The sequence below is a fragment of the Lacerta agilis genome, chromosome 17 (genome assembly GCF_009819535.1).
Source record: "Lacerta agilis isolate rLacAgi1 chromosome 17, rLacAgi1.pri, whole genome shotgun sequence".
Taxonomy (NCBI): Eukaryota; Metazoa; Chordata; class Lepidosauria; order Squamata; family Lacertidae; genus Lacerta; species Lacerta agilis.
The window spans coordinates 28,812,360-28,826,017 of NC_046328.1; the positions used below are offsets into that span (position 1 = coordinate 28,812,360).

Here is a 13,658-nt window from a genome sequence, read left to right on the forward strand (position 1 = left end):
CACATATACGTGATGCATGTAACGTTTTCCTCTCTCCATTGAAAATTGGAACCCAGGTTCCCAGTGACAGTAAGGAGATCTGCCCAATTTTTGCATCTCACATTGTTGTTTTATTGGCGTAGCTCAGAAGGGCTTTTCGCCCAATGCAACAACATGACACACCTGTTGTAAAAAGACAGTGCATGCAATGTATACAACTCCTAACGCAACCATTGGGCAAATTTATTTATTTTCATATTTATATCATATATTCCAGGAAAAGGAACTATACAAATGCTATCAGTTTATATTGCGGCTGCAATTGCACCTGTGTGTAAGCCCCATTGCATTCAATGGGATTTGCTTTTAATGTTAACCAACGGTTTTAGGTTAAAAGTCAACTTGACTCCTAACTAGGTTAGCCCAAGGTGATTGGGAAATGCCCGGATGTCGCTCCACCCCTCCTCCGTTTTCGAAAGGGGCGGGCCCAAAAGCAGCCGGCGAGTTGGATGAGGCGGCGGCGGCATCAAAATGGCGGTCGCGACCCGAGGGCTGACTGTGAGTTTCTATGGTAACCGCCGTGTCCCCACCATTACCACTCCCCCTTTCCTCCTTGCGTTATCCTTCCCTCCCCGCTCGGCCTTAGGTGGCCGGTATTGATTTAACTTCTCGTTTAATAGCAGCGCGCCTTCCGTTTCCACACTGTTCAAAACTATTGGTCCTTGAAACCCCGCTCCTTGCAACAGTATCTGCCTTGTTCATTATCTGTTGGTTTTGACGTTAGTGCCCTCCCGTTTCCTACCCCGGGAAAAATCTGCCAGCATTAGTATGGTTCCGCCCTTCTGATTTTGGGCACCCCCACCCGATTAATTATGGGATGGTCGTATTTGGGATGTTAATAATTTTCGTGCAGATAGCCAGTCTATAAATACCAATATTACAGATTTGTGTTATGCATAACTATAATGGTAACGTTTATTGAATATATGGGAAATAACTGTGTACAGCTGAAAACGCTGGCAGCAGTAAGATAAATTCAACAGTGTAAATAAGTTTTGATGGAAGCAATAATGGAATACTGATCGGCATAGTTTCTGTAAAATAGCCAGGGATTCGTGATATGTAAAATGAACCATGGAAAGAGAAGAAGGAAAGTCATTGATAACTTAAGGATGTAAAACAAGTATTTTAAATTGTATAACAGAAAATGTAATAAAAATGATTATATATATATATATAAGAAAAAAAACGTACTATGGACATAGCGGGTGCAATCTATGCTAAGTTAGATGAACATCAGTTGGATTTATGTTTTTAGTAACTTGTCTTAGTAGTTTTAGTGCGGTGGGGGATAAATGCAGCTAACTTTGACTGCAGTCTTAACCCCTCTTACTTGGGAGTAAGTCTCATTAAATTCACTAGGACTTACTTCTGAGCAGACACAGGAACATAAGAAGCTGCCTGATACGAAGTCAGATCTTCGGTCCATCTAACTCAGTGTTGTCTGCACACCGACTGGCTGAAGCTCCAGGGTTTCAGAGAGGGAGACTCCCCCAGGAGATGCCGGGGGTTGAACCTGGGACCTTCTGCATGCAAAGCAGATGCTCTATCACTGAGCTACAGCCCTTTCTCAAACACAATGTGGTTAGGATTATGCTGTCACAATGCTTCTGTATAAGGCAATATCTTGCAGACAAATAGCTGAGCGCCTCCCCACCACCCTGCTGTGTTCTTGATTAATTCTAAACTACTTAGAAGTCATTTTGGCATATAAGCAGGATATACATTAATAAACGAATAACTGGCCCACCAGGATTCACACAATGCATTATTTAAGTCTTCTTTTCATAGCTATACCACTGTTTCTGGTCCACACAGGTGATACAATTTTTCCATGTTGTGGGTTCATAGAATAGTAGAGTTGGAAGGGACTCCAAGGGTCGTCCAGCTCCCTGCAATTCAGGCCCCATCCCTCAATTGCTACCACTCCCACCCCTGCCCTACACTCTTGTTTTCGCATTCCTGGAATGATATTTCTGTACCTCTGTGTGTGCACTTAAAAAAAAAGTCACAGGAAGTGTGCAAGAGCACAAGATTTCCAAGGGTGGTTCCAGACCGTTGCTGTTTTGGGGTGGGATTCACTCACATAGTGGTTGCACAGTTGGACGTCTTGTGCAGCGAGCCTGATTACTTTCAAAACCCAGACTTGCTGAAAACAGGAAAGCGAGGGGGAAATCCATTGGAAAGTGTGGGATTGCTTGCTTGCTTGATTGGTGCAGCATCTTCTCCTGAAGACTTCCCCTGAAACAAATTGGGACCAATGCTTAATAAACAGGTCATCCAGAAGTGCCTCAAAGGTTACCAGCCCTTAGTTACCATGTTTGCAGCAGAGGCTTGGGCTTTTTTGCAGTGTGTGTGTGTGTGTGTGTGGATATATTTTATCATGGAGCTTAAAGCAGTGCCCATGTGGTGGCCACCTAATCAGACGCTGATCAGACTCAGACTTGCTTAGCTTCAGGCGATGGTCTGATGTGCCTTACAACCATGCCCATCACTGCTTAGAAATTTTCTCAAGTGGTAAATAAATACCTGAAAGGAATAATAGATTTGGTTGTTTTGGGAGATTTTAATAAAATATTTTATTTTACAAAAGTTTACTGTCTACATTTTGATAGGAGTGGCCTGGCAATGTAGGGTTGGGTGTGAGCATTAGCTGAAGGGAAAAGATGATATCCCAAACTCTCCTCCACCCTCTCTCCTCCCTTTCTTTAGCACAGATTAGCAGATACCTTTCAACTTTATAGCAGTCCTTGTGGGGTGAGAAAGAAAAAAAAAAAAAAAAAAAAGGACGTGTAAGAAGTCAGAGTTAAACCTGTTTTAGTGACCTAATTGCTGTTTGTTTTGCTGCTGTGCTTAAGGAATGCCAGGAGTTCATCTCGCCTTGCTCCCCACCCCCAGCACCATTTGGGAGTATAGTTCCCCCACCGCCCCATTGCGTGATGAATGCTAAATTTGGGCTTAAACAGCATGGAAATGGATGTTACATTTGTAGGTCAAGTGGAGTTTGTCAGGGACTTTGACATGTGAGACAGACCATGAAGAAAAACCAAAGACATTCTTGAAGTTTTATGGCTTTTAAAAATTGTGTTTGAAGATAATCCTTATTTTACTTACTACGTACATCGAGTTATGTCTGTGTAAAACAATTCATATTGATAAGCATCTGGAGGCACAGTTCTGTGGCCACCCCATTTAACTTTTCTTCCAGTTACACAAATCATACTATGTAAAACATTCTGGCTATTCTCCTTTAATTTAAAACACTACAGTCCACTAGGATTCTAGTTGTCCCCACTGAAAAAGTAGGTACTCTTGTGTGACTTGTTAACCCCAGCTTTCTTACAGGTTTCTTAAGACAGCATGAGACAATGTGAGGTAAGAGTCCTTTTTGGGCACTGAAGCCATTGGGTCAGCCTTCCCTAACCTGTGGCCCTCTCGATGTTGCAGGACTGCAGTTCCCATCATACAGAGTGGCTGGGGAAATTACGTATTATTATTATTATTATTATTATTATCATCATCATCATCATCATCATCCCTGATCACTACCATGCTGGCTGGAGCTGGACTGAGAACTCTTCTTGAGAAGTTGGAATGTCCATAGATAGTCCGTAACACCAGAGCAGCTCAGCCAATAAAGGTTGGAGGTAGAGCTTGTCTTCTGAGGGCCAGTGGCTGTTATTTGGCATCAGGACACAGTGGCTGTTATGTGGCATCAGGACATCAGAAGTCCATCTAGCATAGTGGTGAGGAACCTGTCGCCCTCCAGATATGGCTGGGCCTCAACTTCATTCATCCTTAACTACTGGCCATGCCAGTAGGAGCTGATGGAGTTCAGCAACATCTAGAGATCCCCAGATTGGGAAAAGGTTGCATTGTGTCAGAACAGCATCAGTGCCATGAAGGCAGCAGGAGACAGTATGAGATTGGCCAAGCCAGGTCTAAATATTAGGAGCTTGGCCTTTTGACCTTGCTCATTCAACAGAGCAGACCATCGTTTAGGGAACAGCCATAGCTCAGTAGTCAAGCCATGTATAGGTAGGCCCAAGAAAGACTGTTCTCTGAGACTCTGGAGAGCTGCTTCCATCCCATCAGTGGATTGAGGGACCTGTGAGGCCCTCCAAATGTTTTTCAGACTCCAACTCCCAGCATCTCCAGCCAGTGTCGCCAATGGCCAGGGGTGGTGGAAGCTCCTTGGGTGGCCACCTGTCATGTATGCTTTAGCTGAGGTTCCTGCGTTGCAGGGGGTTGGACCTGATGACCCTTGGGATCCCTTCCAACTCTACAGTTCTATGATTCTGTGAGCATCTGGGGGGTCCCAGATTTCTCATTCTTGGTGGAGACAATATTGAGGCAGATGGACTGACTTCCTGTGTTTGTGCACAATTGCCAGGCCAGCGATAGCCTCTCAAGGTTTAAATTCAGCTGGTAAAATTATTGTGGCTTAGTCGTTTGCTCAAACTTGTCTGCCAGGTTACAGTGTGCTCCCCCGGGTTAACCCAAGACCCCCTTCCCCTTGAATAGGCTACACTGGACTGGAGCAACACTCTGTGCCTTCAGTATTTCCTGTGGGGGTTTAAGCACAGCATGCAACTGACAGCTTCAAGGTTGTTTTGTGTGCAACCGTACATACCCCACAGGGGGTTCCAAGCCTGCACATTTTAAACAGCTGTCAGACACTTCAAAATATTCCTTTCCTTCACCTCTGTACCCTGTGCCTTTATTTCTGTTTTCTTTTAAGCAATTGTTGCTTGAACGTCTTCGGTCCTAAATTCCTCCAGTCTGCTCTTCTTGTTGAAGTTCTCCCTGGGGTGCAACTAACCTGGCCTAGTTTAATAGGTGGCGCTTGCTGGTAGGCGACCGGATTACTGTGAAAACAAATGGCCTGTGGGTCCTGGCTGCTTTGTTTACTTGTAAAAAAAAGTTAATTTAAAAAGGGGGGGGGGAGAGAGACAACAGAAATGATACTAGCAATAAAGCTGGATTGGCTCCCATTTGCTCCATTGGCTGAAAGGAGCAGTGAGGTTTTAAAAGTGAGTTGCTGCCTAAGCCTCGGTGTGCATGAGCTGTTCTAATTAGCATTTGGTTTGATTAGTGTGGTGAAAGTTGCTGCAGGGATTGGGAATCACAGACGCTGTTCTGTTACGGTTGAAATTTCTCCTTGGGGACGCGATGAGCAAGTTCTTTCCAAACCTTTTTGCTTTTTCTAATATGCAAACTTCAGAGTATGTTCATGTTGCTGCTTATTCTGCATCCGGTGTACCCCTATTGCTAGCTTTTGAACCCTAATCCGCACAACATTAGCCACCATCCATGCTGATCGTATAGTTTATTGACAAATACTGCTGTTTGATGCATTATTTTCTCAAACCAGCTTCAATCCGACTAGAAAACGAGTCAGCAGTGATGTGAACATCACACATGCGCATCTTAGCACTTCATGAATGGAGGTGCAAAGTGAGCTTTGCAAATTGTGGCTTACGTCAGCCACAGCTGTGACCTCAGTGTTGTGGTTTGTAGAACTATGGTTTGCCCAAACCATTGTTTACCTTGCTTGAACAAAATAGCAAACTGTGGTTTGCCACAAATCGTCAAAAGAGGAGATATTATAGCTATCTTCAAATACCTAAAGGGCTGTCACATGGAAGATGGAGCAAGCTTGTTTTCCCCTGCTCCAGAGGGAAGGACTCAAACCAATAGCTTCAAGTTACAAGAAAGGAGATTCTGACTAAACATCCGGAAGAGCTTTCTGACAGTAAGAGTTGTTTGACAGTCTCTCTCGGTAGGTTGTGGATTCTCCTTCTTTGGAGGTTTTTAAGCAGAGGTTGGATGGCCGTCTGTCACTGATGCTTTAGTTGAGATTCCTGCATTGCAGGGAATTGGACCAGATGACCCTTGGGATCCCTTCCAACTCTACAATTCTATGATTCCATGAAACAGTATTGTCAGGAAACCCCCTCCCCGCGGGTGGTAGAGTCGCGGGGGCGTTGGCAATATAGAGAACCCCCTCCGCTCTTTACCAGTTCGTCCCCCCCTCCCCCGCCGGAAGCGACCATTCCTCCAGCGGGGAAGGGGAGTTAGAGACAGGAAGGCAGTGCAGGGGCTCTGAAAGGATCGCAGAGCCTGAACGCCGAGGGGATAGCGGGGACCGGGGTCAGGTTCCCACGCTCCGAGGGCGCAGGCAGGAAGGACGTGGAAGGGGGAGGCGTGGGTTTAGAATCCTGCGCCTCTTTTGCTGGACAAAGAACCGGAAGGGGTCATTCCTGGACTCTGCGGAGGGATGAGATGGACATTTGAACTTTTGCTCCATTGTACATAACTTGCACAATAAAGAACTTAGTTTAGAAGTTCTACGTTTGGCGTTTTACTCATGAGCAGCCACTGAACGTCCTTACAAGTATTGAAAGTGGGGTTGGGGATAATCATTACCACGAGCGCAAATCATCATGAGTGCACAGTAAAAAGGATGCCTGGGAGGGGACCTAAGAGAGCAAGGACTTAATCCCTAGTCTCCTTGCTCCATTGCCTTTCTACCTGCTTTGAGACAGAAGCCCTGGTTGCTCTGACAAATGGGTCAGAAGGTTTCACTGTCCCTGATCTAAATCTGATTGGGCTGTGCCCTCTGCTTGAAGGACACGGGGTTTCATCCAAAGGGACTAAATTGAGCTCTCCTGGGTCTACCAGACCATACAGTCATGTTAATGGAAGGCCAGCTGGCTTTTATCGTTCCCTGATGAGAAAAGATTGCTGTTCCTCAATCAGCATTCCATTTTATGAACATGTACTGCTAGAAGAAAGTGCTACTAAGTTATTTTTTGGAATAAGGTTCTGTATGAGATGAACCTGCTGGTAAACTGTCCCAGCCCTTTCTGGGGGAAGCCAGGGATTGAACCTGGCACCTTCTGCATTCAAAGCAGATGCTCTCCCACTGTTCCACGGCCTGTCCCCAAGTGTTAGCTGCTGGTGCCTACAAAGCACCTACAAATGCCCTTTCGGGATGCTTGGCTTGGCCTCTTTCTATCTGATTGTTTGTTTGTTTGTTTTGTCCTGATTAATGGTGTAGAATTTATTTCCATGTGCTCCACACTGTAATGAGCCAGATGGTGTTTCTGCAAACTCTGAAACAAGAGAAATAAACACTCAATACTGCTGAGTTGGCAGAAAGGAAGAGATGGTGGTGGAAACTCTGTGTGTGTGTGTGTGTGTGTGTGTGTAGAAGCACCTAGCCTACCTATGGCCTGTGATAGGGGTGACAGTTGAAGTTGTTAGGAAAATATTCATTTTATTTGTTAATGATGTTTATAGAGCACTTTATAGGAAGGGCAGTAGCTCTGCTCCAGTGTATCTGCTTTGCATGCAGAAAAATAGAGACATGCTTCCAGGCACTGTGTTAGATGGACCAATGTAAACCAATTTTAACTTTTTTTCTCGTGTTTTTCTTTTTCTTCTTCTTTGTTTTTTCTTCTATTTCTTCTTCTTTTTATTTTATTTGTATTGATGAGACTGTAAATATTTTTTAATGTGTGTAAATAAAACCAATAAAGATTACTTTAAAAAAAGAAAAAAATAACATGTACACTCAGTGGAATCCGTTGGACTTCCAAGCCGTGTTCGAAAACGGAAGCATTTACGGTACTTCCAGGTTTTTGGAGTTCAAAAACCCAAATGTTCGACTTCCGAGACATTCGAAAACCAAAGTACCACTGTAAACGGAGGAAGAATTGCAATGCTCTGGATCCACTGAATTGATTTGAAATGAGTTTAGCCCTATGTGGTGGGGTCCCAGCTGACTGGGCTCTGACTCGGGCAAGCAAAACAGTTTGCTAAAAATACACTGCTAGTCATCCAGGCAGTCAGTTTCTGCTAGTTTCTCTCAGGGCAGTTTGCTCAGTCAAGGAGATGCAATCACTTCATGGAACCACAGGACTGTAGAGCTGGAAGGGAGCCCCAAGGGGCATCTGTTCCAGCCCCCTGCGATGCAGGAATCACAGCTAAAGAATCTCTGACAGATGGTCACCCAACCTCTGTTTAAAAACCTCCCACGAGGGAGAGTCCACCGCCTTCCAAGGTGTTTGTTTAAAAAGTGTTCTCTTTTTACCTTTGCATACAGCTCCCCCTCCACAACTCCCCCTTGCCTCCCCACTTCTTCCTGCTTTGAGAAACCAAGGGATGGCGAAGTTAGAGGGGATGATGATATTTGGGGGAAAGAGCCTAGGGTTTGCGGTTCGAATCCCTGCTATGGGGTGAGCTCCAATTGCTCGGTCCCTGCTCCTGCCAACCTAGCAGTTCGAAAGCATGCAGTGCAAGTAGATAAATAGGTACCGCTCCGGCGGGAAGGTAAACAGCGTTTCCGTGCGCTGCTCTGGTTTGCCAAAAGCGCCTTTAGTCATGCTGGCTACATGACCCCGAAGCTGTACGCTGGCTCCCTCGGCCAGTAAAGCGAGATGAGCACCGCAACCCCAGAGTCGTCTGCGACTGGACCTAATGGTCAGGGGTCCCTTTACCTTTACCTTTACGATTCCTGCAAGCAGACGTTTTCTCTAAAATTGTGTTATCTTCTCTTGAATCCCAGGCACCCCAACATCTCTGGTGGGTGTAGGAAGGGGCAGAGCTCAGGGGTGTCTGCTTTGTATGCAGGATGTGCCATGCAATTCCCCACATCTGCAGGTGGGGCTAATAGAGACTCTGGAGAGCTGCTGCCAGTCAGTGAAGACAATAGTGAGCTAGATGGACCAATGGTGTGTGACATTCGATGTAAGGCGGCTTCCTATGTCTGTCGTTTTATATTTTTAACTCCACAAGACTGTTATCCCATGAGCGGTGGGGAGAGGTTGCAGAGAGAGGATTTGAGCTAGTTTAAGGCGCTTTGGGAAGCCAAACAGGTGGCAAATCCGTCTTTTATCTGTAAAACGGCAGGAAAATGACAGCATATCCGTAACATCACAAACTTGCCCCCCCCTTTTAACAGGTCTGCCTCCCACTGAGATGGTTTTCCTCAGCTTGGTTAATGTTTGCTTTAGTGCTTTCAACTGTCGGGGTGGGGGCTGGCGGCTGGCCACGCATGAATTTTGTGGGGGCCTGCTGATTTCCTCATCCCCATCAGCTCAGGAGAAAGCTAGCCATCAGTGGGGCCTGGACCTGGAGGAGACAGCAAGAAATCATAATGATTAATTTGTTGTTGCTGAGAAAGGGCAAAGGGAGGCACGTTGATGGTTTTTCGGCGATGGGACGTGACAGAGAAAGGGGGGGTGTCGCAGGGTGGTTGTCATAGCAGCAACTCAGCCGAGTGACAGGGATGCAGATGGAGAACTGCATCTTTATAATTTTTGGCTCTTGATTAAAGGAGTGCCTGACTGAAGCCAGGGAGGGACCCATGTCCCCTGGCCACTTCAAGGTCAGCGGGAGATAACAGCCATGGGGCCCCTCCAGATTGGTGGGGTTGTACGTGCGTGTGATAGTCTATTCTGGAATGTTCCATTGACACAATAATAGTGCATTGGTGGTGCATTCATACTGGACTGTGTCCACACATAATTCCATTCTATTAGCTGCTCTGCAATGCTTCCCCAATGTTTACCGCAGTATTGCTGTCCAGAGGGGGGCACTCTTGCGCCGCAGAGCAACAAAAGGGGGACAAACAAGCCAGCCAAACACGAGAGCATTTGCGGCACAAAAAGTTGCAGGATTTTAGCAGGAAGTTACAAGGCATGCACTGTTTGGAATCATAGTCCGTCCACCACAAAACCTTTTTCAGGCACAAACAATGATGGAAAGGGGGTTTGTGTAGAATTGTCCCAATAACAATCACAATGCAGCAAAAGATTCCTGCATTGCCAGAGGTTGGACTAGATTACAGTTGTGGCCCCTTCCAAATCTACAATTCTATGATTAAATGCAAAATAAAAAGGACGTCTAGAGGGTGACATGTTTTCCAAAGTTTTGCTGTGGATCCTGATAATCGTTTGGATCTGGATTAACACTGGGAACACCAGAGGCAGCTGTCAGGCAACGGGCCACATTTGACATGTTAAAAGGTCAAGGGTTCAGCCAGTATAGCCCTTCTGCCTGATGCACTATTTTTCTAGAAGCAAGGAGATAAGGATTTCTCCCACTTCACTGGGAAAGAATTCAAACATGTAGTCTTGTGCCAGCACTGTGCGGAAATGAACATTCAATAGCATTTTTGGGGTGGGTGGAATCTGGGGATCATCTAGTCCACTTTCCTACTCAACAGAGGCACCTGATATGTGTGTTTTAGCTAATTTAAAAAACTAAACTACTTAATAATTGAAATTCTCTAAGTGGTATACAAAAAATACAGCATAAAAATAATACAAGTGTGTCCTAAGATGAACTACGATGATGTTGTCTCCCAATGCTTCCTACGGCTGTTATGGGGTTGTCTTGTTCTGTTTTTGTGGTATAATGCATTGATGTTTTAAATGTATTCTTAAGTACTCGGAGATCTCCGGGTAACAAGTCTTATAAATAACAACAACAATAGAGGTGCACCATAAAAAAACAGGGAAACAATATTTATAAGCATGATCCAATCTTATGGGTCAGAGAAAGTCCGGGCATAAATAGATGTCTGAAGCAGCTGACGGATAATGCAATCATAATAATTTACTTACATGTTTTCTTACCTGTCCTTTAGTGTAAGATCCCATGCTGGGTTGCACCAGTTTAAAAAAATACACTATTAAAAATATTTCAAGTCAAATTACAATCCCAAGAATAGGGTAAGTGGGTCCTAAAACACACACACACACACACACACACACACACACACACACACGTGTATCTGAAGACACATCGCTTTACCCTGGCCTTTGACACCACACACACACACACACACACATATATATATATGGTGTCAAAGGCCAGGGTAAAGCGATCTGTCTTTAGGATATGATAAAAGCTATATAAAGGATGCACCTCTGTGGGGAGGGAATCCCACAGCTTAGGGGCTGCCACAGAGAAGGCCCTCTCCCCATCTCCACCGAACTTCCGAGGGTGGTGACCTTCCAGATATTTGGGGGCCTAAGGTTTTCAAGGGCTTTAAATGCTAATAGGAGCACCTTAGATTGGCCCTGGGAATGAACTGGAAACCAGTGCAGCTGTATGGGAGAGGGAAGGGCTGCCACAACTAAAAGGAGCCAAGCAAAGCACAACCACTTGTGAGTTCCTGGCCAGAGTTCAGCAGATCGTGGAAATATGACCAGAGGCGCCTACTCTGCTGGTTCTTCCAGTCGGGGTGGATGAGGCTCAAATCAGTCGCTGACCAGCATCCACCTGTCCCTTCCTATCCTGACCTTGAAGACCCTCACAAACCCAGGATGGCAAGGTCAAGGGTGTGGACAATCCTAGCGCAACAGCCCTTATGTTGTTTCCAAGGTTTTGGGGTCCCCAGTGCAAAGTACACAAGGCATTCACCAGAGAGGTGCCAGTTGGTGACATGGTGCCCTCTAGATGTTTCAGGACTGAATGGGACAGTTTGAGAAGATCAACTTGTTTTCAAACCTGCCATCTCAAGGAAAAATCCTTTTGGGGGACTTTGCCAGTGCTTCCTGATGCACATCTTTTAAATAAAATAATCTTGGCTTGGCAGCAAGGCTCTCAAGGTCACCTTACCTGAGCCACTTTTAAATTTTGGTTTCACTCTCCCAAGTGCAGCACGGGGGATGTTCATAATGCTGGCCTAGCTTACAAGCCTGTTGTACGGATTACTGAGTCAACCTGTGCCTGTGAAATGCTTTTAAGACCTTAAAGCACCACACAAACACACCATCCATCAACTGTTTAAATCCCAGAGGCCTTCCCTTTCTTCCTCTGGGAGGAAGACCCTTCATCGCCTACAGACAGACATCCAACCTCAAACAACTCCTCACCCACAACAATACAACAACAGGACTCAACATGGACACTGGTACCAGAGCCTGCAATAAACCCAGATGCCAACTTTGCTGCCACATAAACCCGGACAACACCATTACTGGCCCCAACAACATCAAACATACCATCTCAGGACTATTTAATTGCTCATCTTCCAACATTGTGTATGCAATCAAATGCCAACAGTGCCCTTCAGCTCTCTATATTGGACAAACAGGCCAAACCCTACGCCAAAGGATAAATGGACATAAATCTGATACCAGGAATCACAAGACAGAGAAACCAGTAGGAGAACACTTCAATCTCCAAGGACTTTCTATAAAAGATCTCAAAGTAGCTATTTCTGAAAGGAATTTCAGAAATAGACTGGAAAGAGAAGTGGCTGAATTGCAATTAATCACCAAACTTAAAACCATGGAGAAACCTGGTCTGAACAAAGACATTGGATTCTTATCTCATTATACATGACAAAGTTATCTTTAGCCATCTCACCCCTTGCCTTTCCCTGTAAGACCTAATTGCAGTCATCTACAGGTATTCCACACCTATCAGCTGATCACCCATTCCTACCACCCTTCTGAGTAATACCCCTCCCCACTCCCTCACTATATTTAAGGGTCTGGTGACTTCCGTTTCAGTGTATCTGAAGAAGTGTGCATGCACATGAAAGCTCATACCAAGAACAAACTTAGTTGGTCTCTAAGGTGCTACTGGAAGGGATTTTTTATTTTATTTTGTTCTCTCTTTCCTAGGTCAGCATCTTCCCAGGACCAGGGTGTGGCGCTCTTCAGGAGGTCTGAATATGACCTTAGCTGCTCCCTTTTCCATGTGCCGTTGCTGCAGGCTGTGCCAAAGTGCCAGGCATCGGGTGTTTTCTACCGCCTTCTGCAGCCGGTGAGTGCTCTCCTCCAGGCTTATTTGGGATGTATTACAATGCAGGGCCTTGAGCAAAGCTCGGGACGAACACTATGAGAGCAGACTTCTGATGATGCATCGGCAATAGTGTGCCCACCATACACAGAAAGCACATAACTTCCTCCCACAAAGAATCTTGGCAACTGGAGTTCACCCCCTCCCAGAACTATAATTCCTAGCACCCTTAACAAGATGCAGTTCCCAGGATTCTTTGGTGGGAAGCCATGTGATTTAAATGTGTAGTATCTATGCAGCCTAAGTCTGGATTTAGTGTCTATTAGGCTCCTGCCAAAGACGTTTCCCTTCCATATCCCTTTCTGGCTCCACAGAGTCCCCAGTCTCCTCCCCTGAAGAAAGGGGAACTGGTCCCAGGGTCATGACAGGATGTTGGGGACATGAACCCAGGGCCTCGTGGCCTTAGGCTGGGGCTTAAGCCTGGTGTGCTATCCAGGACTTGTGTGTGTTCTCAGTCCTCAGAGCCCCTGTCAGTCACAGAAAAGGGCTTAGGGGTGTTTGCAATACCAGGCAGGTGGAATAAGGCCTCTGGAGTGACTGCGCCTGGGATAAATACCATAAGGCTGGTAAGAGAGGGGAAGGGCCATAGCTCAGTGGCAGAGCATCTGCTTTGTATGCAGAAGGTCCTGCGTTCGATCCCTGGCATCCCTCTGTGGGGCTGGAAATGTCCTCTGTCTGAAATCCTGGAGAACTACTGCCAGTGAGGACACAGAACTGAGCAGGACAGAGCAATGTGTGGCGTAGTGGTTAAGAGCGGTAGACTCATAATCTGGTGAACCGGGTTCGCGTCTCCG

At 45.7% G+C, this 13,658-nt stretch overlaps 1 protein-coding gene across 2 annotated transcripts in view; it reads left to right on the top strand.

The window, feature by feature from the left end:
- Window positions 1–442: 442 nt before the first annotated feature.
- DNAJC4 (DnaJ heat shock protein family (Hsp40) member C4) overlaps window positions 443–13,658 on the top strand; it is a 43,576-nt gene continuing 30,360 nt past the window's right edge. The window contains exons 1-2 of one of the 2 annotated variants that reach the window (XM_033174928.1): window positions 443–537; window positions 12,687–12,828. In XM_033174928.1, the coding sequence (XP_033030819.1) occupies window positions 489–537; window positions 12,687–12,828 (191 nt within the window). In that variant the 5' untranslated portion in view covers window positions 443–488. Of the gene's footprint in view, window positions 551–12,686; window positions 12,829–13,658 lie in introns of both variants that reach the window. The other variant, XM_033174929.1, reaches the window with a different exon arrangement.